The 27,224-nt window shown below is 45.2% G+C and overlaps 1 protein-coding gene across 4 annotated transcripts in view; it reads left to right on the top strand.

The window, feature by feature from the left end:
• The window catches only part of CRYL1 (crystallin lambda 1), a 113,532-nt gene that overhangs the window by 10,818 nt on the left and 75,490 nt on the right, over window positions 1–27,224 (top strand). For 3 of the 4 annotated variants that reach the window (XM_003913646.4, XM_009191586.3, XM_017951112.3), the window contains exons 2-3: window positions 609–716; window positions 23,717–23,843. In XM_003913646.4, coding sequence (XP_003913695.1) covers window positions 609–716; window positions 23,717–23,843 — 235 coding nt within the window. Of the gene's footprint in view, window positions 1–608; window positions 717–12,237; window positions 12,497–13,028; window positions 13,144–23,716; window positions 23,844–27,224 lie in introns of those variants that run through there. The other variant, XM_017951110.3, reaches the window with a different exon arrangement.

Here is a 27,224-nt window from a genome sequence, read left to right on the forward strand (position 1 = left end):
TAAAAAAATTCAAACATAATATTCCTACATACTTATGGGGTACCTGTGATATTTTGTTACATGCATAGAATGTGTAATGATCAAGTCAGGGTATTTAGCACACCCACCACCTTTAACATTTATCATTTCTTTGTGCTGGGAACATTTCAAATCTTCTAGCTGTTCTGAAATATACAACAGTTGTTGTTACCTTTAGTTACCCTAGGTGCTATCGAACTCTAGAACTTACTTTTTCTATTAACTGTATGTTTGCACCCATTCACCAACCTCTTCCTCCCTCTCCTACCCCTGTCCAGCCTCTGTTAACCATCATTCTATTCTCCACCTTCACCAACCTCTTCCTCCCTCTCCTACCCCCGTCCAGCCTCTGTTAACCATCACTCTATTCTCCACCTTCATCAGATCAACATTTTTAGCTTTCACATCAGTGAGAACATGTGATATTTGTCTTTCTGTGCCTGGTTAAAATGTGTACTTTTAAGATATTTATTAAATATTTTAAGAATAGGATACTGTGTAGTTAAAAAAAAAAAACTCGTCCTGGGTTAGGGATGAAAAGCCATTCAATTATTAAATTAACTCGAATCCTTTCTTTTATCTCCCTTTAGTGGAGTCATTGGGCGAAGCTGGGCCATGCTGTTTGCCAGTGGAGGCTTCCAGGTGAAACTCTATGACATTGAGCAACAGCAGATAAGGAACGCCCTGGAGAACATCAGGTGGGCCAGCCGCGCTCTCCAGGAGGAATGGAAGTGGGTCTGTTTCTCTCAGTTGGTCTCGTTCGTCATATCCTCAAGGCTGTGAGGACCTGTGACGTCACGTTTTCGTCTGATGGTTACTGCAGTACCTCTGAGTTGGTAAAGGTCAGGCCTACAGTGGCGAGAATGTGAATTCATTCTGGGAAAGGGCTCCCGTGGGGGAGGAAAGGACCCTTCTGGCTGAGAGGATCTGCATCAAGCATGAGTGACTTTGCAGCTTCTCTGGCTGTTTGCCCCAGGGCTGGAGGGCTGGGATTTCCTGCTTCCATCCAGGCAGGAGGAACTCCCAGCATGTAACAGCCATAGCTGCAGGGGCATTACAGTTTAGGAACAGAGGTCCAGCAGCTTGTTTTGACCTGTTGATAGTAATGGTAGGACCCAATGACAACATTTTAGTTAGAGGTTTGGCACTCTTGTGAGAGGACAGAACTGGAGCTACTTATGTGGTTATGATGAACTGTGACAGTGGTACCAGTTAAAGGTGTGAGAGTGGATGAACTCCCCAAATGCCGGGTGCTGAGAATGCGGAGGGCTGTTTTAGGGATGGTAGTCACAGGAACCAAAGAAAGGCTTCGAGTGAGGGAGGTCAAGGACGGGGGGAAGACGTCATCGCAGCGGGCCCGGAAGCAAAGGCCTGTTTTAGGGATGGTAGTCACAGGCTTCGAGTGAGGGAGGTCAAGGACGGGGGGAAGACGCCGTCGCAGCAGGCCCGGAAGCAAAGGCACTGGCATGAGGCATCCGCACGGCACGGCATGTCCCCATGCGGTGCCGTCCCAGAACCGGGTTCTGACCATCCCTGACATGCATTAGCTGGTTATTATCCTCATTTGGAGGATATCCATGAATATATAACTTGCATTTGCATTTTTGTGCAATAAAAATAAGCTTACTTTATTGTCTACATTTTGAAAAGACTAATATGTAGGGTATGATGTTAAACTATAGGCATTAAGAAATTATGTACCCTAATCCAGTGTTGTTTTAGAACCTGAACACAGAGAAGTTGATTAAGAACCTGAACACCGAGAAGTTAAGTTACTTCTTCCATATTGTTACAAATAGTCAATGCCAGGGTAAAATGTCAATCTAAAAATCAAAAACCTTGGCCAGGCCTGGTAGCTCACACCTGTAATCCCAGCACTTTGGGAGGCTGAGGTGGGAGGATCACTTGAGGCCAGGAGTTCAAGACCAGGGTGGGCAACATAGTGAGACCCCGTCTCTACAGAAAAGAAGAAAAAAATAGCCAGTGTGTTGGCACCCATCTAGCTAGTAGTCCTAGCTACTCAGGAGGCTGAGGCAGAAGGATTGCTTGAGCCCAGTAGTTCCAGGCTACAGTGAGCTATGATTGCACCACTGTACTCTAGACTGGGCAGCAGAGTGAGACTTTGCCTCAACATAAATAAAATAATAAAGTACAAAACCAACCAGACAAAAATCAAAAGTAAAATGATCCCCCAAAAAACCACTCATATAGACTATACTGTTTTGGAAGGAAGGGGACTTGGTGTTTCAGTACCAACTACCTAACAGCCATGTTCTGTTCACTAGGGATACACAGTGGATAATGTAGACCATCTTTCTTGCCACAGAGCTTATCTAGTAATCTTACTGTATTAAATTCTCGTAATCAACCCTTTTGCCTGAGCTCAGGAGTTAGAGACCACCCTGAGCAACATGGTGAAACTCTATCTGTACTAAAATCAACAAAATTATCTGGGCATGGTGGCAGGCGCCTGTCATTCCACCTACTCGAGAGGCCAAGGCATGAGAATCACTTGAGCCTGGGAGGCGGAGATTGCAGTGAGCTGAGATCGTGCCATTGCACTCCAGCCTGGGCAACAGAGTGAGACTCTGTCTCAAAAAAAAAAAAAAAAAAAAAAAGATTCACTTGGTGTTTACCCTCTATGGATTTGGAGAAATGTATACTGACATGTATCTACCCTTGTAGTATTACACAGAATAATTCCACTGCTCTCAAATTCTTCCTTTCCATCCCTCCCTTCCCCACTAACCTCTGGCAACCACTGATCCTTTTACTGTCTCACAGTTTTACCTTTTCCAGAATGTTATATAATTGAAATCATACAGTATGTAGGCTTTGCAGATTGGCTTCTTTCACTTAGTAACATGCATTTAAGTTTCCTCCATGTCTTTTCATGGCTTGAGCTTGAATGATATTGCATTGCCTGGACGTACCACAATTTGTTTATCCATTCGCCCACTGAAGAACATCTTGGGTGCTTCCAGGTTTTGGCAATTATGAATAAAGTTGCTGTAAATTCCATGTGCAGGTTTTTGTGTGGACATAAGTTTCCAACTCCTCTGTGGGAGTACCAAAGAGCACCATTGGTAGATTGGGGGGTTCTAAGAGGATGGTTAGCTTTATAAGAAATTGCAAAACTGTCTTCCAAAGTGGCTGTCCTATTTTGCATTCCCACCAAGCATGAAGGACAGATCCCATTGCTCTATATCCTTACCAGCATGTGGTGGTGTCAGTGTTCTGGGTTTTAGCCATTCTAATAGGCATATAATGGTATCTCCTTGTTTTTTTCTTTGTTTTGTTTTGTTTTGTTTTTTGAGACAGTCTCCCTCTGTAGCCCAGGCTGGAGTGCAATGGCACGATCTCGACTCACTGCAACCTCCACCTCCCAGGTTCAAGCGATTCTCCTGCCTCAGCCTCTGGAGTAGCTGGGATTACAGGCGACCACCACCACGCCCGGCTAATTTTTTAAAATTTTTAGTAGAGATGGGGTTTCATCACATCGGCCAGGCTGGTCTCTAACTCCTGACCTCAGGTGATCCACCCACCTCGGCCTCCCAAAGTGCTGGGATTACAGGTGTGAGCCACCGCGCCTGGCCTAATGGTATCTCCTTGTTTTGACTTGCATTTCTCTGATGACATATGATATGCAGCGTCTTTTTATATGTTTATTTGCCATCTGCGTATCTTCTTTGAGTACTTTTTAATTCAAAAACATTTTTGGTTAAAGGGGAAACCTTAGAAATTTTTCTTTCTGCATTTGCTGCAACTCTCTGTGCATAAAATCGAGTTTTAGGAAGGATCCTGGGATTTTGAAAAGAGAGGCCCTTCAGGGATTCTGGTCCCTCATAGTGCTGGAAGTAGAAGTCTTCAGGTAGTCTTTAAATAAATTTTAAGCCTCAGTAAAAATAGCTCAAACTCATGTAGTCAGGAGAAAAAAAAAACCCTTGATAGAGCACTAATTCTAAAAAAACAAAAACTGTGAGGCAAAAGGATGTTCTCAGATTGAATCAATTTTTTTTTGTTGTTGTTTTTTGAGATGGAATTTTGCTCTTGTTGCCCAGGCTGGAGTGCAATGGCGCAATCTCAGCTCACTGCAACCTCTGCCTCCTGGGTTCAAGCAGCTCTCCTGCCTCGGCCTCCCAAGCAGCTGAGATTACTGGCGCCAGCCACCATGCCTGGTTAATTTTCTTGTTTTTAGTAGAGTCAGGGTTCCACCATGTTAGTCAGGATGGTCTTGAACTCCCAACCTCGGGTGATCCACTCACCTCGGCCTCCCAAAGTGCTGGGATTACAGGTGTGAGCCACTGAGCCTGGCCCAAAATGTTTTTAAAAGGCAAACACAAACAACTTAATATTTGGTTTTATGGAGGTGATTTAGGGAGCAATAAGAAGTAATTTATTGATAATAAAAAAGCCATTAATTTTATAATTGTAAAGAACGTTAAGGAATTTGTGGTCTTCCTGAGTAAATTACATCTACTTAATTAAATTCATCTTTTATTCCCACATTTGTGTATGAAAGAGCATAGCAAGCTCCACTTTGGAATGGTGGCTGCTAAAAAATGCTTCTCCTTCTGTCCTAGGGGGCTATCCTGGCTTTTCAGGAGGCCTGGACTTTTATTTTATTTTTTATTTGTTTTGAGGCAGTGTCTGGCTCCGTCGCCCAGGCTGGAGTGGGGTGGTGTGATCTTGGCTCACTACAGCTTCCATTTCCTGGGTTCAGTCGATCCTCCCACCTCAGGCTCCTAAGTAGCTGGGATTACCGGCGTGTACTACCACACCCAGCTAATTTTTGTATTTTTTTGTAGTGATGGGGTTTCACCAAATTGACCAGGCTGGTCTCGAAGTGATCAGCCCACCTCAGCCTCCCAAAGTGCTGGGATTACAGTTGTGAACCACTGTGCCTAGCCAGGCATGGACTTGTTTTTTTTCTTTCTTTTTTTTTTTTTTGAGACAGAGTCTCGCTGTGTTGCCCAGGCTGGAGTACAGTGGCACGATCTCAGCTCACTGCAAGCTCCACCTCCCGGGTTTATACCATTCTCCTGCCTCAGCCTCCCGAGTACCTGGGACTACAGGTGCCCGCCACCACGCCCAGCTAATGTTTTGTATTTTTAGTAGAGACGGGGTTTCACCATGTTAGCCAGGATGGTTTCGATTTCCTGACCTCGTGATCTGCCCATCTTGGCCTCCCAAAGTGTTGGGATTACAGGCGTGAGCCACTGCGCCGGCGTGGACTTCTAATCAGTTTCTGGTGACAGTATATGCACCAGGTGGGTTTGGAGCTGAGAGACATTAGCTTCATAGCTGGCCCAGTGCTGGAGGAGGAGAGGACCTCCATGGGAAGAGGAGACCCCTGAATCTCCGATTAGGTCATGTTTTAAGCCAGTCCCAAGTGGACTCCAGACAAGGAGTTGACAAACTGTTTCTGTAAGACCAGATAATAAATATTGTAGGCTTTGCGGGTCATGTGGTCTCTGTTTCAACCTTTCATTGTAAAGTAAAGGCAGCCATAGACAATCAGTAAACAAGTGGAGGTGGGTGTATTCCAATAAAACTTTATTTTATGGATTAACACTGAACTTTGTTCATATAATTTTCCAGAGTCACGAAATATTATTTTAAAGTTCTTCCAACTGTTTAAAAATGTAAAAACCATCCTGTATTAATCTGTTTTCACGCTGCTAATAAAGACATACCTGAGACTGAACAATTTACAAAAGAAAGAGGTTTAATGGATTCATAGTTCCACGTGGCTGGGGGGCCTCACAATCATGGTGGAAGGTGAACAGCACGTCTCACACAGTGGCAGAAAAGAGAACTTATGCAGGGAAACTCCCCTTTATAAAACCATCAGATCTCGTGACACTTACTATTATGAGAATAGCATGGGAAAGACCTGCCCCTGTGATTCAATTATCTCCCACCGGGTCCCTCCCGTAACACATGGGAATTATGGGAGGTACAAGTCAAGATGAGATTTGGGTGGGGACACAGCCACACCGTACCACATCCTTATCTCACAGGCCATGTAAAGATAGGAGATGGGCCAGGTTTGGCCTGTGGGCTGTGGTTTGCCTACTCCTGCCATAGACTTTTCAATTTTGTTACCATTTCATCGTTGATCCTGTAAAGCCAATTCTAACCCACTTGTAATGAAGAGAAAATCCCACGGTTCCTAATTGAAAGTCCTTTGTTCTATTTCTTGGGTATTTGTGTTTTAGGCTTTATTTTTAGATGCATCTAAAAATAAGATGCATTGGTGGTCTTCCTAAGTAAATTACATCGACTTAATTAAATTCATCTTTGTTCTATTTCTTGGGGTATTTGTGTCTTAGGCCTTATTTTTAGATGCATCGTTAAAGATTTTTAAAGTCCTTTCAGGCATCAGGACTGATGATGCTGAGTAATGGAGGGTTGTAGGTAAGGATTTTTTTTTTAAACCTGGTTAAAGGCTTTCCTGTTATCCTACTCTGCTTAATTAAGAGCTGTATTTCTTAATATCATTGGTGCCTGATTAGATTTAACTTTTAGATACTAGTCCGTAAGATTTTTGAACCAAAAAAGCTAAATAACTTACAACTATTAGCAGTCATATTCTAGAAGCAGCAAATGTACTGAATTCTTATGTGCCTGGGATTTTAAAGGAGTACATACAAATCTTTCCTCAATAGCAGGTACTTTATTTTTATAACACACACATTTAAGCTGAGTTAAATATGCAGGACTGGTTGTACTTCTTTGGCAGGAAATGGGAAGCTTAGGATATCTTGTGACCAACTACTTCTTCCTTCTCAAATAACTGGCAAATAACTTCAGGAAAATCCAGTTATGTCATGTCACATTGCACCCCTAGGAAGTACTGGATTCTTAGTCTTGAGTGACTTTTTTTTTTTCTTTTTTTTTTGAGACGGAGTCTGGCTCTGTCGCCCAGGCTGGAGTGCAGTGGCTAGATCTCAGCTCACTGCAAGCTCCGCCTCCCAGGTTTTACGCCATTCTCCTGCTTCAGCCTCCCGAGTAGCTGGGACTACAGGCGCCGGCCACATCGCCCAGCTAGTTTTTTGTATTTTTTAGTAGAGACGGGGGTCTTGAGTGACTTTTAAATAAAGCTACCTTTTTCTCTTTCTTAAATCACAAGATCTTCAAATGTACCATTCCTGCACAGAGTCCAAGGTGAAAGGACTGAGACCAAACTTTGTTTTTGTAAGTATTTTGGTCAGTGCAATGAGTTCTGGGACCAGGAGGTTAATGATTGTGAACTCTTGTCGACAGCAACACCGTGTGTGACCTGTGGTGCTTAGATGTTCAGAAACCCCAAGGTTAAAATGTCCCTGGCCACATTATCAGGCAAAAGGAATGTAAGGAAAACCAACTTAATCCTTTTGTCAAGAAGTATAAATGATGTATCTTGTCGATTGGGTTGCATTGACTGTTGGGTCCAAATAGCTTGTGTCCACAGACATCTTCCCTGACACCCTGTTTTGTGGTCTTTGTCTACCACTGTAGGCCGTAGGCTCCCTCAGGACAGACCATACATCACACCCCCAGTGTCCCTCACTATTCAGTGTCATGTGGTCTCTCTACTAGCCATTATGGATGCAGAAATAAGCAACACGCACGTTTCCTGTCCCCAGAGCCTGAACCTATTAACTCAGTAATCGTTTTATCTGAGTCACAGGAACCTTTTCTAGAGTCTCCAGACGCAATGTTTCCAATCATATTCCTCACATTACTTTTTTCTCACTATCTGTTCCACCTTGCAGTTTGGCCCACTTCCCATATTCTGATTCTTTTCTTTTTTATTTATTTTTTGATGAGATGGAGTCTCCTCTGTCACCCAGGCTGGAGTGCAGTGGGATGATCTTGGCTTACTCCACCCTCTGCCTCCCGGGTTCAAGCGATTCTCCTCCTTCAGCCTCCTGAGTAGCTGGGACTACAGACATGTGCCACCATGTCTGACTGATTTTTGTGTTTTTTATTAGAGATGGGGTTTTGCCATGTTGGCCAGGCTGGTCTTGAACTCATGACCTCAGGTGATCCACCCGCCTTGGCCTCCCAAAGTGCTGGGATTACAGGCATGAGCCACCATGCCTGGCCATATTCTGATTCTTTTTTAACGTTTCATATTAGAAAATGTCATGTGGTTGAAATTTCACTACATCTGCATGAATATTCTGTGTGTGTTAGACCTATTAAACACTAATGGTATTAAATAGTAGAAATGGTACATATGGATTTTGAACCTGTAAAAATGAACTTAAACTGGGGGAAGTTGATTTAAAAAATATTAAAACATTAGAAGATTAAAGAAATTATCACAACTCATACCATGCTAAGGGATCTTAGTGAACTTGAAAAACAAAAAAGCGGCCGGGCGCGGTGGCTCAAGCCTGTAATCCCAGCACTTTGGGAGGCCGAGACGGGCAGATCATGAGGTCAGGAGATCGAGACCATCCTGGCTAATATGGTGAAACCCCGTCTCTACTAAAAAATACAAAAAACTAGCTGGGCGAGGTAGTGGGCGCCTGTAGTCCCAGCTACTCGGGAGGCTGAGGCAGGAGAATGGCGTAAACCTGGGAGGCGGAGCTTGCAGTGAGCTGAGATCTGGCCACTGCACTCCAGCCTGGGTGACAGAGCGAGACTCCGTCTGAAAAAAAAAAAAAGAAAAAGAAAAACAAAAAAGCTGTCATCTAAGACTAATCTTTTTCTGACAGGGTGGCCCAATAAGAAACTTAAAACTTAGCATGTTTACATTTCATAATAGAAAGGTAGCTTGACCTTGGAGAACCTTGTTGGCAGATGCTTTACTGCTTTGTCTTTGTTCACCATTGTATGCCCGGTGCTTGGCATGCATTAGGTCTCAAGTAAGAAGTTTAGAGGATAAAGCTGTGTTTTAAGGAGAAAAGCAAATTGGTCCAGGCACAGCGGCTCATGCCTGTAATCCCAGCACTTTGGGAGGCCGAGGCAGGTGTATCACCTGAGGTCAGGAGTTCGAGACCAGCCTGGCCAACATGGTAAAACCCCATCTCTACTAAAGATACAAAAAAATCAGCTGAGTGTGGTAGCGTGCACCTGTAATCCCAGCTACTCAGGAGGCTGAGGCAGGAGAATCGCTTGAACCCAGGAGGCGGAGGTTGCAGTGAGCCAAGATTGCACCACTGCACTCCAGCCTGGGCGACAGAGGGAGACTCTGTCTTAAAAAAAAAAAGAAAAGAAAGAAAAGAAAAGAAAAGCAAATCAAGTAAACAAAGTTGAAACACGGACCTACAGATCAGGAGTGTTTTGGTTTACGATTTAGAGCTAGATTGATTTCCATGTAGCAAGTGGGCCATCCTAGTCCTCAAGGGACCAGGCTGCCCTGACATGGGCCGTGTTGACATCTTGGTGACCACCCCAGCTCCAGGGGCCATACACACTGCCTTGTCTGGCCTGAGTCCCTATCTGAAATCGCCATCTTTAGGGGCCTGTGCCCTTCGATCTTGGTTTCTCCACCATCTGTACATGGTCATTCTGGCACTCAGATCCACCTGAAAGTGAATCATCTTTCCGAATGGACTAGGAGTTAATAAACCACCAGCAGTGATCTCTGAAACTAGGTTGCTGCCCTGTACTCTGTCTCCTAAGTGACTGATCTTCTTGTTCTTGGACACAGGCATTTCCAGTAACTGTGGGTCTCTGACCTGTTTTTAACTTGCTACCCAGGTCTCTGCCCTGGCCTAATCTTGAAGTCTGTTTTGATCTGGATTCTGCTAGATTGGTCTGTTCTCCTGATTTGAAACTCACTTTTAGTTTTCCCACATACTGTTGGCCAGAATAACTGAGTGTGGTCACAAATTGTTCCCGTCTCTGTCTACACTCCCCTGTGCATTGTGACTTTGCTACTCTCACCCCCTGACTCTGGGCTTAGCCACAGACTTGCATCAGCCAGTGGGTTATTAGCAAGTGCAGCATGCACAGCAGGCGGCCTGGAAAGTGCACGTGCCTTGATTCCTTCGCTTCCTGCTGGGGACCCTTCCTCCCTTCTCATCTGGTCAGCTCAGCCTAGTCAGCTGGAGGTGTGTGGCCCAGCTGTATCAGCCAGTACCATCCAGCACAGCACTGACTGCTAGACAGATGAGGGAAGCCATCTGAGACCAGCAGCCCCCAGACAACCCACTGCTCATTGCAGCTGTGTGAGTGAGCCCAGCTGAGCCAGCCAAAATTATTAAAGCCCGTGTCTATTGCCAAAAGTTCATGGCAGTGGCTACGGGTTCAGCCGGGTTGTTCAACCTGACTTCCCTGTCAGTTCACAGATCCTGCTGTCACTTAGCTGTCATTAGGACAGATCAAATAATTACTTCATTTGCTTTATTTATTTTTCTTCCCAAACAAAAATAGCTTTGTTTTATCTGATTTGTAAAAGTCATATGGATGCTAATTATATGTCCAAAGTATTGAGGAGAAGTCAAAATATTAATACTTTATTTTTTTGAGACGGAGCCTCGCTCTGTCGCCCAGGCTGGAGCGCAGTGGCACGATCTCAGCTCACTGCAAGCTCTGCCCCCCGGGTTCCCGCCATTCTCCTGCCTCAGCCTCCCGAGCAGCTGTGACTACAGGCGCCGCCACCACTTCCCAGCTAATTTTTTGTATTTTTTAGTGGAGACAATTTCACCATGTTAGCCAGGATGGTCTCGATCTGCTGACCTTGTGATCCGTCCTCCTTGGTCTCCCAAAGTGCTGGGATTACAGGCGTGAGCCCCCGCGCCCGGCCAGCATTAATACTGGGACTCTGGGCGGCCGGATTCCGAGTGATCGTGCTGCGCGTGCGAGGCTTAGCGCTGCCGGCTGGCCCTGCGTGCTGTGCATCCAGACCGATGCGCCTTAGCAGTCACGGCCGGGCTGTGAAGGTGTCGGTCCTGCCAAGGATGGACTCAGGAGTTGTGTGACTCTCTCCTTGACTAGCTATTGTCTGTCTGTGAGGTTTGCAACAAGGATGAACAAGAAAGCAAAGTTCCCCATTTTTCAGCTGGGCCTGATACTCCAGTGTAAACTGTGGCGACACTTAAGCAGGCCCTTCCCTCCCCCGTCTGTCTCCCTCTACCCAGATCCCAGTGTTTCCAGTGGCCTGGAGGGAGGAGACCTTTGTTTTTTTTTTTTGAGGCGGAGTCTCGCTCTGTGGCCCAGGCTGGAGTGAGCGGCGCCATCTTGGCTCACGGCAAGCTCCGCCCCCCGGGTTCCCGCCATTCTCCTGCCTCAGCCTCCCGAGGAGCTGGGACCACAGGCGCCGCCACCTCGCCCGGCTAATTTTTTGTATTTTTAGTAGAGACGTGGTTTCACCGTGTTCGCCAGGATGGCCTCCGTCTCCTGACCTCGTGATTCGCCGGCCTCGGCCTCCCAAAGTGCTGGGATTACAGGCGGGAGCCACCGCGCCCGGCTGGAGGGAGGAGACCTTCTGAGTGAGGAGGGGAAAGCGAGAGGGCAGAGACCCTGATGGCCATGATGGCGTGGATCCAGGCAGGCCGACCCACAGCCCTCCTGTGCAACAGACAGAGGCAGTTTTCTTTCTACAGTGCATTTAAGTTCACATGCCTCACTACAAGGTTTGCAGATCCGGAGGTCTAAGGGGGCTGGGTGGCGAGTGGGTGTGAATAATGGGGTAGGGTGGAGACCTGGGCAAACTGGAGATAGTCTTTGGAGATAGGCATGCCAGATTTTTTAAACATTGCGCTGTCAAACAGAAGTCTGGAGCTACTCTCCTTAATGAAAAGTTGGGTGTTCTGCCCTCTCCCGAACTTCAGAAACACCTACCGTGATTGTTAGTGTCCACACACTATCACCGTGCCACATGGACTCTGTGGTTGGGCTGTCTTCTGACTCTTTTGCATTGCAGTAACTTAATTGAAGGTTTTTGTGCAACCTCAACTTAACCTGCCCATATGGAGTTAGAGTGATCCCTGGGGCTGGAGTCAGGGGTGGAGTCTGGCTCAGCCTTCTGTGTGTGCAAAATCAGGGCCTGGAAACAACAGCAATGTCAGTGTCAAAGCAGACAGCACAACACAGCCATCCCATGAGGATGCAATCCCTGGCGTTTTTATTTCCTCACTGCTTTCTGCTCTCTGCCTCCAGTGTTCTAGGATTTCTGTTGGCTGGAGATGAGGTAGACTCACCTCCTTAAGCTAATCTTGCTTGATCTTCCATGTCTGCCCCCTTCTCCCCTATCTTTAAATTCCTCAGGTCTTCAGACCTTCAGGAATAGGTGGGAGCCGAAGACCCTGCCAGAAATCCCCTTGGGAGTTCACGACAGGCTGGCACTGAGATTTCTGAAAGAAATGTTAGCCATGGCCTTTATTCCTCAGGAGGCTGCATTGTACATGGAGTCATACTGTAGACAGAAAGCAAGCAGCACAGTGTGAAAATAAGTGAGCAGTGCAGAGGGGCCTGGTGTGGCTTAGCGGCCCAGACTGAGCTTTGCAGTCAGATCTGGCTCAACCTTCATAGCTGGGTAAGTCACCAAATCTGTTTCCTCATCTGGGATGTGAAGACATAATAATACCTTCCTCATAATGTGGTTTTGTTACCAAAACACCTAGAGTTCGGTCTAGATCCTGCTGCTCACCGCAGTGAAAGCCAATGACAGATGATGAGTACTGCCGAGGAAGAAGGCTTTCATCTGGTGCTGCAGCGGAGGAGATGGGAGTTCAGTCTCAAATCCATCTCCCTGACCACCTAAAATCAGGGGTTTATATAGCAGGAAAGAAATGTGGCAATGTGTAGGAAAACAGGAACTAGGGAGGGGCAAGGAAGCAATCATGGTGAATGAGGGGCCTGGACTCTCATTGCCTGGATGTGATGACCTGGTAAGTTTCAGTTCTTCAATACTCTTTTTTTTTTTTTCTTGAGAGGCCTGAAGGTCATTTCCTGAGGAAGGAATTCAGATAAAACAAATACAAGTTTCAAGCTTTAAGGCAAGAAGGATCAATTGCTGTCTTTACTGAAAAAATTGAGTGGGTTTCAGTCCCCCTTTCTGTTTATAGATTCCTCAACCATGGGGCATCTGGTCAACCATCTTTCTGGCTGCTTCCTGCTGAGGAGAGGCATTGTGGGCAACTCCATACCATGGGTGACTTCATGGCCATCCAGGAATCAAAGGTTAATCTAATATTAAAGTTTTTCATATGAAACACAATCTTGCTCTCCAGTCCACCACTTCCATAAAGACAAATCACAGCAGGACCAATCTCCCTGCAAAATAAGCTTCAGTCCCATATACTTGGCCTGATTATCCACACAAAATGCAACAAGAATCACTGTTCTCATAGGCTCTCCTAAATTGGCTTTGCTAGAACCTCTCACAAGGCCATTTTAGTCAAAGCCCTGGGAAAACAACCAGTTCCTTCAACTGTGTCCCGTTAGCAAAGAAAACATGTTATTATTAACTGTATGCAAACAAACACATTGCCATGAATTAAGAATATTCACAAATAGTTTATAAATTAGAGAAATATGCCTCAAATTCTATTTACAAAAGTATACTCGATATACTTAAAAGATACTTAAAGGCTATACATGATTCAAAAGAAAAAAATTCTTCAGACTCTGAAAAACAAAAAGAATCAGCAATATTTCAACAAAAAAGGCCATAAAAGTTATTTCAGTCCTCCATTAGTTCAGTCCATGCAGTCAACTCCTGCTCTGCTTCATGGTGAGTTAGCCGTCTTTGTGAACACATCAGTCTTTCCATTAGTGCACTGGAAATTTTCTCTCAAATCCAATGGCACAATCTCCAAAGTTATCAGAAACTTGCATTCAAGAGTCCTTTTCATGAACTCCCTCCAAAGAAACAAGCCCTGGACAGTAGCTGATTTTAAGTCACTTTTTGTGAAGAATCAACACAAAACAACAATTGTGGATGACAAAAGTCTTAGGACAGCCACAGTTAAAGACACTGGTGACAAGGAAATTTGGTTATTTCTGTGGGATACAACAATTTAACGTGAAAATCATAATTATTACTGACAACCTATTAAGACATATCAGAATTTTAAGAATCTAATATAATCTTGGAACACATTAACAACACTTCTATATAAACATAACCAAAGGGGGCTAAACAACATCTCAGATCTGGCAATGCTTCCTACAATTTTTTTTTTTTTTGAGTTGGAGTCTCGTTCTGTCACCCAGGCTGGAGTGCAGGGGTGCAATTTCAGCTCACTGCAAGCTCCGCCTCCCGGGTTCATGCCATTCTCCTTCCTCAGTCTCCCTAGTAGCTGGGACTACAGGCACCCGCCACCACGCCTGGCTAATTTTTTTCATATTTTTAGTAGAGATGGGGTTACACCATGTTAGCCAGGATGGTCTCGATCTCCTGACCTCGTGATCTACCCACCTCGGCCTCCCAAAGTATTGGGATTACAGGCGTGAGCCACCACACCCGGCCACATTTTTTTTTTTTTTTTTTTTTTTGAGACAGGATCTTGTTCTGTTGCCCAGGCTGGAGTGCACTGGTGTGATCTTGGCTCACTACAATCTCTGCCCCCTGGGCTCAAGCGATTCTCCAACCTCAGCCTCCAGGGTAGCTGAGACTACAGGCATGCACCATCACACCCAGATAATTTTTGTATTTTTTGGGTAGAGATGGGGTTTTGCCATGTTGTCCAGGCTGGTCTCTTTACTCCTGGGCTCAAGCAATCTACCCATCTTGTCTTCCCAAAGTGCTGCAATTACAGGCAAGAGCCGCCATGCCCAGCTTGAATAATTCTAACATAACAAATAAGCCTAATAAGCCTAATATGTCTCTCTTGGACTTCAGGGAAACTAATATCTGAAAAAGTTAGTTTAAGGTCAGATAATTTAGACGAGATCGGGTGCGTTCAGGGTGGTATGACCGTAGACAAGGTCAGATAATTTAGAACTTGATATTTTGCTTTTGGGAAGTCTGTCAAATATCAAAGGTTTAAGACACTTGATATCACAAAATAGGATCACAGGTTACTATAGAACAGTTATTCATTTGGCCAAAATTATAATACAAAAATATTTTCTCTTTGATAGGAGACTCGGTTTCCTAAACATTAAGACCTAATAAAGACAGCATGAGGCCAGCTAAATCTGTCTTTCTCCTTCCCTCTATTTTTTTTCTTCTGTGATTTTACTGAAAAGGTAAATAAAAATCTCTTATCTCTTACGTGAAAATTTTGTTCAAAAGAGAAAACCATTTTACCTTTGTGTGGTATATTATTAATGTTAATGCTAATTTCAATAAAACTTTATAAATAAATCTAATCAGTTGGACCATAAGGTGAGATTTCCATAAACTTTTTATAACCTTTTGTAATTTTATATTAAAGAGCAGATCAGTGCTCCAAGAAAACCCTGTTATTCTGACACACGGGCCTAGACACTGGCTTTCCATTAGGCCAGTGTGCTTTTGATATTAATGTTTAATTTATAGAAATACTCTGATTAATCTTACCCCTCAAAATTGGCCATTACAATCATACACACCCACCTCTTCCTCAGTGGTACCTGGGCCTAGAGGGACTGAATGGTTTTGATTTGTGGCCATGTGTTTGGTGAACGTCACCTTCTCCTGGGTCTAAAGACAAGGCTTCCACTGGTGTCAGCACTCAAGATTTATCAGGGATTGGTACCTTTTTCAGACCTAGGAGTCAAAGCCCTGTAACTTAACAGCACAACAGAATAGTTATGCTACAGGTCGGGTGCAGTGTCTCACACCTGTAATCCCAGCACTTTGGGAGGCCGAGGCAGGTGGATCACCTGAGGTCAGGAGTTTGAGACGAGCCTGGCCAACGTGGTGAAACCCTGACTCTACTGAAAATACCAAATTAGCCGGGTGTGGTGGCGCAGGCCAGTAATCCCAGCTATTTGGGAGGTTGAGACAGGAGAGTCTCTTAGGACCCTGGAGGTGAAGGTTGCCGTGAGCTGAGATCACACCACTGCACTCCTGCCTAGATGACCCAGTGAGACTCCATCTCAAAAAAAAAAAAAAAAAAACTACAGAAAGTTCTGTCATTCTCTCTAACATGTCACAAAACACTGTGGTTTGGTGTCTAGGAGTTATTTTCTGCAGCACTTCACACCACTGTGTTAAAGTAGTTAGGTTACTCATGGCATGTGTCTATTGCTAGTAGTCTAGAGACAGAACTGTGACCAAAAGCAGCAAAAATGTGATAGGTCGTATGCCAAACTTATCAAAGTAAGATAACTTTTTCTCCATCATTAAAAAATGGTAAATGTAAATATTAGTCTTGGAAATTCATTATGAGGATAATCTTTCACTTCAACATTATACAGCAAAACAAGGACAAAGTAAGAACAAGCACACAAGCACACCCAGCTATTTTTTTTTGTATTTTTAGCAGAAATGGGATTTCACCATGTTGGCCAGGATGGTCTCGATCTCCTGACCTCGTGATCCACCCACCTCGGCCTCCCAAAGTGCTGGGATTACAGGCCTGAGCCACCATGCCCGGCCTCATCTTTGCCATTTTAATGTGTTTAATAGTTGAGTAGCATTAAGTACAATCACATGGTTGTGCAATCAATCTGCAGAGCTCTTTCATCTTGTAAAACCGAACTCTGTGCCCGTTAAACAACTCTCCTTTCATGCCTCCGCCAGCCCCTGGCATCCACCATTCTGCTTTCTATCTCCATGAGTTTAACTGCTCTGGGGACCTCTTGTAAGTGGAGTCATATGGCATCTGTCCTTTTGTGTCTGGCTTATTTCACTTAAGCATAATGTTAAGTAAAAGATTCATCCTAGGCCGGGCGCGGTGGGTCACACTTGTAATCCCAGCACTTTGGGAGGCCAAGGCAGGTGGATCCCCTGAGGTCAGGAGTTCGAGACCAGCCTGGCCAACATATAGTGAAAACCCGTCTCTACTAAAAAATACAAAAATCTCTTGGGTGTGGTGGCGCATTCCTGTAGTCCCAGCTCTTTGGGAAGCTGAGGCAGGAGGTGGAGGTTGTAGTGAGCTGAGATTGCACCACTACACTCCAGCCTGGCATATGACATATGATAGGATTCCTTCCCCTGTGGGGCCAAATAAGATTCCACCATAGGTGTGAAACCATGTTTTGTTTATCCCTCCCTCTATCGGTGGACTTTGGATTGCTTCTTTGTTCTGTTGTTGACAACAATGCTATGAACATGACTGTGCAAATCTCTCTTTGCCATCCCGCCTCAGTTCTTTTGGAAATATGTACAGCAGTGGGGTTCCTGGATCATATGGTGGCTCTATTTTTAACTTTTTGAGTTACCACCATACGTTTTCCACAGCAGCTGTGCCGTTTTCACATTCCCATCAGCAGTGTACGAAGGTTCCAATTTCTTCAGTCTTTTTAAACAATAAATACATGCTCCTTTTGAGTACACTTCAAAAATGGAAGCATTAAAAAAAATTGAAATCACCCATACCCTGTCCTGCCTTGAGAATTTTTAACATTTCCTTTTCTCTTAATTTTAAGTAAAAATTTAACTTTGCTGTGTAGCAGCCAGTATTTTGAGTCCCAGTGTTAGGCTGACCTCTAGAGGTCGACCTGGCACATTGCAGCCTTCTCCGGGTGCCTCTAACCTGATGTTAACTGTTAAGTGTGGCAGTGCCACAGCCTGGTATGTGTGTGGCATTTGAAAATCCCGGTTGATTGGCACATCTTTTCTAGGTGTTTATGTATGTCTTCTACAAAGCTTGAGTCAGAAGTTCTTCCAAAAGAATAAAAAAAAATTGGAGTTAATCTAACTGGGACAAAACGTTGCCAAAAGGCTGGGTTTGATTTGTGGCACGTGGATTTGTTGGCCCTGAAGAGAACACAGGGGTCTGTCTGCAGATGTAGGGAAGCTCCTCTGCAGCTTTCACTGGACGTCCCTCGGGACCACACAGCAGGGTCCTGGAGTTTGCAGTCGGCTAATGGGTTAATGTCATGCCCAGGTTCTCTGTCTTACCTGTGCGTGCTGCCCAGGGAGGAAGGGCCTGAGGCAGAACCACCACTGCACGTTCCTCAGCCTGAGTCTGCTCTGCAAGAGGCCAGTGGTGGTGGCTTTTCTTGCCACTGCTTGGTGTCTCCATGGGATGTTCTCATTCCGGGGTGGTCCCTGGAGGATCGAGGAACAAAAGACTCCTGTTCTCCCGTTATCTGTCTAATCTCACTCAGTACTTTTGGGAAAAAAGGTCAAAAGTTTGCTTTGGATTAGTGGAAAGGTTTGAAGACACACAGGTGGCCTCCTAAGGCTTGGAGCAGGTGCTTTGAGCACATCAGGTGCTCAGACATAGTTTCCTGAAGGACGCAACGGTTACTCACTGTGCTCCCAGGTCTTGGCATCGAGAGACCCTGTGTGTGTTCGGTGGAAAGATGGTTGGGTGAGACTGGGATGGTGGCGCCAAGAGATTCATTTAGGTTTTGCTTCCTTAAAAAGTGACAGAGAGGATTGGCGGTGGTTAGTTCTGGAGGGTGGAGATATAAGGATGTTTATTATTCTTTCTACATTTAAAATTTCTTAAATAAATTATGAAAAGGAAATAGTCTTAGAAAAGCAACAGGCACAGTATGAAACATCTCACTTATTCCTCTGTAACACCGAAAACTTTCAATTAAACTGAAGCGAGTTTCTGTTTGGTAGCTACAAATCGCTTTTCTGCCATATGACTGTTTTTCTTCTGGTTGTATTTATGGGCAGTGTGGTTGTCTTTTACCAATGTTGACTCCTAGGCTTAGCCACTGCTGCAGGTCAAACTTATATAAATCGTACAGTTAAAAACTGAAAAATTCAAATGTGTTGTAATCTCCAAAGAAAGTCTGCGCTAGGCCCTTTCAGGCTCTAAAAGACGGTACTCTGATTTCTGCTCTCCATGAGGGCTGATTGTGATACCAGGCGAGGGAGTAAGATACAGGACACCATCTGCGGCTGCATCTTTGTCGCAGAAACAGACATTGTTCAGGGGACACCTGAGCCTCTGGCAGTCAGATAGTGGCTCTGGCAGCTCACGGCAGCTATAGGGCGGCTGTGTCCTTTCCTAAGGTCCTGCCTTTTTATGGCCTGCAGTCATGGTGACTCCACTACCGGCTGTGTTTCTGTTGCTCCTTCCTGCCCTCAACCAGTCTGCCCACTGTGGACGTCTGCATTTCTTTCTCTTCTTCTTCTTCTTCTTCTTCGTTTTTGAGATGGAGTCTAGCTCTGTCGCCCAGGCTGGAGTGCAGTGGCGTGATCTCAGCTCACTGAAACTTCCACCTCCCAGGTTCAAGTGATTCTCCTGCCTCAGCCTCCTAAGTAGCTGGGATTACAGGGGTGTGCAACCACACCTGGCTAATTTTTGTATTTTTAGTAGAATCAGGGTTTTACCGTGTTTGCCAGGCTGGTCTCAAACTCCTGAGCTCAGGTAATCTGCCCGCCTCGGCCTCCCAAAGTGCTGGGATTACAGGCGTGAGCCACCGCGCCTGGCCTGGGGTCTGCATTTCTGACCGCCCTGTCGCTACAGGGCTCAGGCTTCCTTTGGGCTGGTTACTGCAGCCACCACCAGCTGCCCATGGGCCTCTGCCATTGGCCCAGATTCCCACGTGGGGTCCAGTCCGTGGAAGTCATGGTAGTAAGCTCACATGGCAGAAAAGTAATGGAGAATTTCAGAGGCCTACTTCTGGAGCACCAGTTCCAAGGGGTGCTTGACAGCCACAGCGGGCGGCTGCTCGAAGGGTGTTTGCCAGTTAGTCTTGCTAATCTAGAGCTTCCATTGTAACAGCCAACCTGAGTCTGTGCAAGATGGGAGTCAAATTGGAGACCCCTGACAGAAGCTAGAGTTCTCTAAGGGCTACATCATTGGCAAAAAAAATAACTTGGATCCCCTAAGTGGAGGGTCACTGGTGGGGGCATTGACTCCAAGTGGAGGGGAGGAAGAGTTTCTTTGAGAATTTGTAACCATAGAGCGATCCTCAAAGTTTCAGAGCTCAAATTCATACTACCTGTGTCATCTGAAAAACCCCCAAGCCAAGAATTCAGGTTGGTTCCTTGGTTGGTAGCGCCCCCAAGTGCCTGGCAGGAGCAAATTGCGTATCATCCCCAGAACAACATACCTGCAAACACAGTTAGATGTCCAGATTTTTGGCACAACTTTGGATGAGCCAGAACCTCATATGGCAAAACAGACGTTGCAGATGTAATTGAATTAAGAATGGCAAGATGGGGAGATTGTCCTGGAATAGCTGGCTTGGCCTGATGTAATCGCATGGGTCCTTAGAGGGATAAAGGGAGGAAGGAGACATGATGGCAGAAACAGGTGGGGCAGGGGTGGCTGGCTGTGGAGGGGGAAGGGGTCATAGCCACGGATGCAGGCAGCCTCTAGAAGCTGGGGCAGGCCAGGAACACATTCTCCCTGAAACCTCCGGAAGAAGTGCGTTCCCTGCAGACACTTTGATGTTAGTCTACTTGGGATTTCTGACCTTCAGAACTGTAAGATAATATATTTGTATTGTTTAAGCCACTGTTTGTGATAATTTGTTACAGTCGCAATAAGATACTAATGCTGCTGCTTTATTGAGATAAATTTACATGTCACACAACTGACTCATTTGACGCGTCCAGTTCAGTGGTTTTGTAGTATGTTTACAGAGTTGTGTAACTCAACATTTTCAAAGATGGATCAAAACGTACTACACAGTGGATGATAAATGAGCTTTGGATCGCGTGGTGCTCTTTGTTCCTGAATAATGCCGCTTAAGCGGCACAGTCTGCGTTCAGGGAAGTGTGCTGAGTGCTGTTGACACAGAATCGCAGGACCCTGTGGGACCCGTGAGCGTCTGCATTTCCATTTTACCTTGATAGAGGAACCTTTCCTCATGACCCTTTTTGTTATATTTCCCTCCATGATGTTTCAAATATGTATTTGCTGGCACTTACCTTGGACCAGTTATTTTTTGATTTTAGGTATCTACCTTAGAAATCTTAACTTTCTAATCTGTTGCTAAGACACCTCACAGTACCCTATGCAACTAATAAACTTCCAGATGAACTGGCCAAGACACATATTTTGTTTTGTATATTTTTCACTAACTAACTTATTTTTGTTTTTCACTTGTTTGTTTTTTGAGACAGGGTCTCACTCTGTCCCCACGTTGGAGTACCGTGGCACAATCATGGCTCGCTACAGCCCCCACCTCCTGGGCTCAAGTGATTCTCCCACCTCAGCCTCCCGAGTGGCTGAGACTACAGGTGTGCACCATCATGCCCAGCTAGTTTTTGTATTTTTTGTAGAGACGAGGTTTCACCGTGTTGCCCAGGGTGGTCTCAAACCCGTCCTCAAGTGACCCGCCTGCCTTGGCCTCCCAAAGTGCTGGAATTACAGGCGTGAGCCACTGTGGCTGGCCTCACTAACTTTATAAGCCTCTAATTCAAGGAATTTGTTCTATATGGAATTTTAAAAATGCGGGCTCACTGGGGATGGTGGTCCAGGATATTTGGTACTTAACACTGAGTTGTTTTGTGGGTGATAAGATCTGAGCAGGGATCAGTATGTTTGTCCTTACAATTCTCCAAAACAAGATAGCTGTTTTGTGGCCCTATTTTAAGATAGGTAGATTTTTTTTTTAAGCTGATATATTATGAATCTTCCAAATTACTTATATGAGAAAAACTTCTCAAAGATTCTCTCCTTCCTTTTAAAAAAAGCTTAGGGCCAGGTGCTGTGACTCACGCCTATAATCCCAGCACTTTGGGAGGCCAAGGCAGGAGGATCACTTGAGCCCAGGAGTTAGAGATCAGCCTGGGCAACATGGCAAAACCCCGTCTCTACCAAAAAATATAAAAAATGAGTCAGGCGCGGTGGTGTGCCTGTGTAGTCCCCGCTACTTGGGAGGCTGAAGTGGGAGGATCACTTGATCCCGGGAGGTCAAGGCTATGGCGAGTCATGATTGTGCCACTGCACTCCAGCCTGGGTGATAGAGCAGGATCCTGTCTCAAAAACCAAACCAACCAAACCAAACAAAAAATCAAAACAACAACAACAATGACAACAACAAAACAAAACCCAAAAGCAAAAATATATTAAGAATTGTAAGATGCTAACAGCAGAGCAGTAAACCCAGCACAGGCCCTTCTGAGCATGGTGACCCGGGTGACCACACAGATCACACGCCACAAAACCCACTCTGCTGTAAGGTACCTTCTTCCAATCCTTCCATCCCAGGGGACTGACCCAAGGGAGAGGATTAAGAACCACTGGTTTCCAGCATGCCCCCCACCCTGCCCCCTGCCATGAGGATTGTTTCATTTTAAAATAAGTCATTAAGATTTTAAATTGTGGTAAAGTGTATAGAATAAAATTTACCTTAATGTTTTGAGTGTATTATGCATATTTACATGATTGTGCTACCATCACCATCATTCATCTCCAGAATGTTTTCATCTTCTCAAATTGGAACTCTGTGCCCATTAAACCTTAACTCCCCATTCCTCGACCCCCAGCCCCTGGCAGCTACCAACATTCTAGTTCTGTCTCTGTTATTAGTTTTTTGAGACAGAGTCTCACTCTGTTGCTCAGGCTGGAGTGCAGTAGTGCGACCATAGCTCACTGCAACCTCTGCCTCCCGGATTCAAGCGATTCTTCTGCCTCAGCCTCCAGAGTAGCTGGGATTACAGGTGCACGGCACCACGCCCAGCTATTTTTTTGTATTTTTAGTAGAGACGGGGTTTCACCATGTTGGCCAGGCTGGTCTTGAACTGCTGACCTCAAATGATCCACCCACCTCGGCCTCCCAAAGTGCTGGGATTACAGGAGTGAGCCACCTGGCCTGGCCTGCCTCTATTATTTTGACTGCTCTAGATACCTCTTCTAGGTGGAATCACACAGTATTTTTCCTTTGTGACTGGCTTCTTTCACTCCGCATAATGTCCTCAAGGTTCATCCATTTTGTAGCATGTGACAGAATTTCCTTCCTCTTTACTGCTGAATAATATTCTGTTGTGTGTATGTGCCACATTTTGTTTATCTGCTCATCTATTGATGGATGCTTATGTTGCTTCTAGCTCTTGGCTATTGTGAATAATGCTGCTGTGCACATGGGTGTACAAAAACCTCTTACAGACTCTGCTTTTTTTTTTTTTTTTTTGAGACGGAGTCTCGCTCTGTCTCCCAGGCTGGAGTGCAGTGGCCGGTTCTCAGCTCACTGCAAGCTCCGCCTCCCGGGTTCCCGCCATTCTCCGGCCTCAGCCTCCCGAGTAGCTGGGACTACAGGCGCTGCCACCTCGCCCGGCTAGTTTTTTGTATTTCTTAATAGAGACGGGGTTTCACCGTGTTAGCCAGGATGGTCTTGATCTCCTGACCTCGTGATCCACCCGTCTCGGCCTCCCAAAGTGCTGGGATTACAGGCTTGAGCCACCGCGCCCGGCCGACTCTGCTTTCCATTATTTTCGGTTTATACCCAGAAGTGGAGCTGCTGGATCATACTGTGATTCTGTTTTTGGGACCTGCCATATCTGTTTTCCGTAGCGGTTGCAGTATTTCACAGTCTCACCAGCAGTGCACAATGGTTCCAGTTTCTCCACATCCTTGCCAACAATTGCTAGTTTCTATTTTTGGTGGCCCCTAATGGGTGTGAGGTGGTATCTCGCTGTGGTTCTGCTTTGCATTTCCCTGATGATTCCTGATGTTGAGATTTATTTGTTTTTAAATGCGGTATTGAATACTCACAGTGATCCTTCTCTCTGCCTTTCCAGAAAGGAGATGAAATTGCTGGAGCAGGCAGGTGCTCTGAAAGGCTCCCTGAGTGCCGAAGAGCAACTGTCCCTCATCAGTGGCTGCCCCAATATCCAAGAAGCAGTAGAGGGCGCCATGCACATTCAGGTGAGTGAAGGGCACTGGGGCCTGAGACGTTGTCTCTCAGCCTCTCCGGAGGATACAGGGCAGTGGCAGCTGTGGGCATTTTGCATCTTCAAGGGCAGGATTTTATTTTATGTGATAGGAAATGTGGTCCTCAAAACACCCTCTATACTGGGTTCTCATCAGACTAGTGTGACAATGTTCTGTTTTAGGAGACCAGTGCCTTGTCCGCGAGGCCACTGGGGATTCTGGTGACAATGTTGTACTTTAGAGGCATTAACAGTTTTAGCAAAAATAGGTTTTTCTGGGCTGCTAATACTATTTTGTCATCTTATCAAATGAGAGATTATATTATTATTCTCATATATAATTGAGCAAAAAAGCTTAAATCATCAAAAAGAAAACTTTTCAGTTGCATGTAGCCTTTCCAACAACTTTACTTTAAAAAAGAGAAATCCTCGTGAGGGTTGTTTGCACAGTGGGATGAGCCTGGGGAGGTGAGTGGTCCCTCCAGGTGGAGCTGGGAGCAGCCCCTGTGGCTTGGCCCTCTTTCCAGGCATCCCACTCCTGGAGCTCCTGTGCCCACACACAGGCCCCACCCTGTTGAAGAATCCCGAGGCATACCCTTGTCTTTTCAAAGGCTGCACTTACTGCTAGAAGGTTTATGCAAATTTACCTAAAACTAAAAGAGTCATTATTCCCAGTATCTTTCCTTGATATTTTGTGTTCTGAGATCTGCACATTTCACGTTGTTGCTCTGTTGATATTCTAGCTGAGAATTTGGAAGCAAACCAAAGAGGCTGTGTGTGTTCTCTGGTCGGTTGCTGCTCTCAGATTTGGGTCAAATACAGAAGATGGAGGTTTTAGGTCTCTTTGACTCTAACATTTCTTTAAATTGTTAAATTTCTCAATTTGCTAAAAATTCATTAAACAAATGGGTGTGGCAACAGAACGCAAGGAGACAACTGTTTTTCAACTTCTTATCTCTTTCTAGTATATTATCCTCTATCTCCTGATATGGTGAAGTTTGTATGAAGTTGAAGGGCCTTTAAAGAGACCCGAGGTCTCCTAATGAGTTCCCAGTGACACCCGTTTCTGTCCTTACTCAGTTGCGGGTGCTGCAAGAGGAGTTGCTTCTGAAGAGTACAGACGCTCTCCAGGCCTGGTCTTGGCAGAGAAGTTTCTTTCACATGAATTTAGTTTTATTTTTTATATTTTTGAGACAGAGTCACTCAGTTGACTCAGGCCGGAGTGCAGTGGTGTGATCTCGGCTCATTGCAGCCTCCACCTCCTGGATTCAAGCAATTCTCGTGTCTCAGCCTGCGGAGTAGCTGGGATTACGCGTGCACCACCACACCCAGCTAATTTTTGCATTTTTAGTAGAGACAGGGTTTCACCATGTTAGCCAGGCTGGTCTCAAACTCCTGATCTTGGCCTCTCGAAGTGCTGGGATTACAGGCGTGAGCCATTGTGACCTGCATGAGTTTGGTTTTTTGTTTTTGTTTTTGTTTTTTGTGGGTTTTTTTTTGAGATAGAGTCTCACTCTGTCACCCAGGCTGGAGTTCAGTGGTGTGATCTTGGCTCACTGCAACCTCCACCTCCTGGGTTCAAGCAATTTTTGAGCCTCAGCCTCCCAAGGCATGAGCCACTGCGCCTGGCCATGAGTTTAGTTTTTAAGGAAAGTATTTAGTTATATAATGTGATTGAAATATGAATAAGTGATCTATTTTTTTTTTTTGAGACTAGAGTCTGCTGTGTCACCCAGGCTGGAGTGCAGTGGCGATCTCGCTCACTGTAAGCTCCTGGCCTCCTGTGTTCACGCCTATTCTGCTCAGCCTCCATAGCTGGGATTCACAGCGCCACACTGACGCCTGTTTTTTGTATTTTTTAGTAGAGACGGGGTTTCACCATGTTAGCTAGGGATGGTCTCGATCTCCTGACTCCTGATCCACCACGCCTCCCAAAGGGACAGCAGGCTTGAGCCACCGCCATGACCATTACATAATATTTCTACTTTCACATTTCACAGAATGCTTTTGTTCAAACTCTGGGCTGATATCTCCAACTTCAGCACGTTTGTCTTCATTACAGTCACTTTTTGAGTCTCTCTAGACAGAGTTCCCAGACCACGTTACCTTTGCCTCCTGGAGGTGTTTGCTGTGCAGGGCTTTTTGAACCCATCTACAATGCTGGCACTGCACATTTTATTCCCAGCCTCAAAGACTAATTCTCAAACATTTAGGTGTTTTTTCCTCTTGTAACTTGTGATTCCATCGCATGGCAACTTGCTGTGGTGGTGTTGTTTTTTCTTTTAAAGAATCTTTCTATAGCTAATTTATAAATTTCCTGGCAGTGACAATTGTAAAGTCATTCCCTAAGAATAATTCATCTATCCATGTTAAATTTCTTTGTCTCCCCATCCCATTTTTTTTGATAGTTTATCATATGATTTCTATAAACATCTAAAACTACCGTAATTGAATTAGTTCTGGTTAATGTGTCTCCCTCAAATAGTATATTGTTTTTTACAAAGTGGTGAACCCTCTGTAATATGAGAACATTATCATAGACTCGGACAATAAGGCAAGTTTTTCTGTTAAAGAGTAATCTGGGCCGGGCGCGGTGGCTCAAGCCTGTAATCCCAGCACTTTGGGAGGCCGAGGCGGGTGGATCACAAGGTCAGGAGATCGAGACTATCCTGGCTAACATGGTGAAACCCCGTCTCTACTAAAAATACAAAAAACTAGCCGGGCGCGGTAGCGGGCGCCTGTAGTCCCAGCTACTTGGGAGGCTGAGGCGGGAGAATGGCGTGAACCCGGGGGGCGGAGCTTGCAGTGAGCGGAGATCGCGCCACTGCACTCCAGCCTGGGAGACACAGTGAGACTCCGTCTCAAAAAAAAAAAAAAAAAAAAAAAAAGAGTAATCTGGGGGGAATATGTGAACTTAGAAGGCATGTGAAGTGCTTACATGGTACTTGGCACACAGAAAATGCTCAGGAAATGGTAATTATTTTATAATGTGGCCATTTATAACAATTTTGGTAATAAAGAATGGCATGGGGCAGCATATGATGTTCTGTACATGGTTGGCACTAGTGAAAACGGCCCTTTGACTATGGCCTATCTTTATTTTATAGATTAAATGAGTGTATTTACAAAGCATGACATGTTGAGCCACATCTATTACGTAGAACACAGAGCCAGGCCGCATGAGGAGAGGAAACTAGAGAAGGATGATGTAAACTAGTAGGTTTAATTCCTATGAGAGTTTATACGCTTCAGAAATGGTTGTACCTCCAGTACCAGAGCGAGGAGTGGGTAGGAATAGTTCTGACCGGGAGGCTTCAGGAAGGTTTAATGCAGGTAGGATTAGAGCTTGTCTGGACTTTTGACAAGTAGATTTTGG

The sequence above is a fragment of the Papio anubis genome, chromosome 15 (assembly GCF_008728515.1).
Source record: "Papio anubis isolate 15944 chromosome 15, Panubis1.0, whole genome shotgun sequence".
NCBI lineage: Eukaryota > Metazoa > Chordata > Mammalia > Primates > Cercopithecidae > Papio > Papio anubis.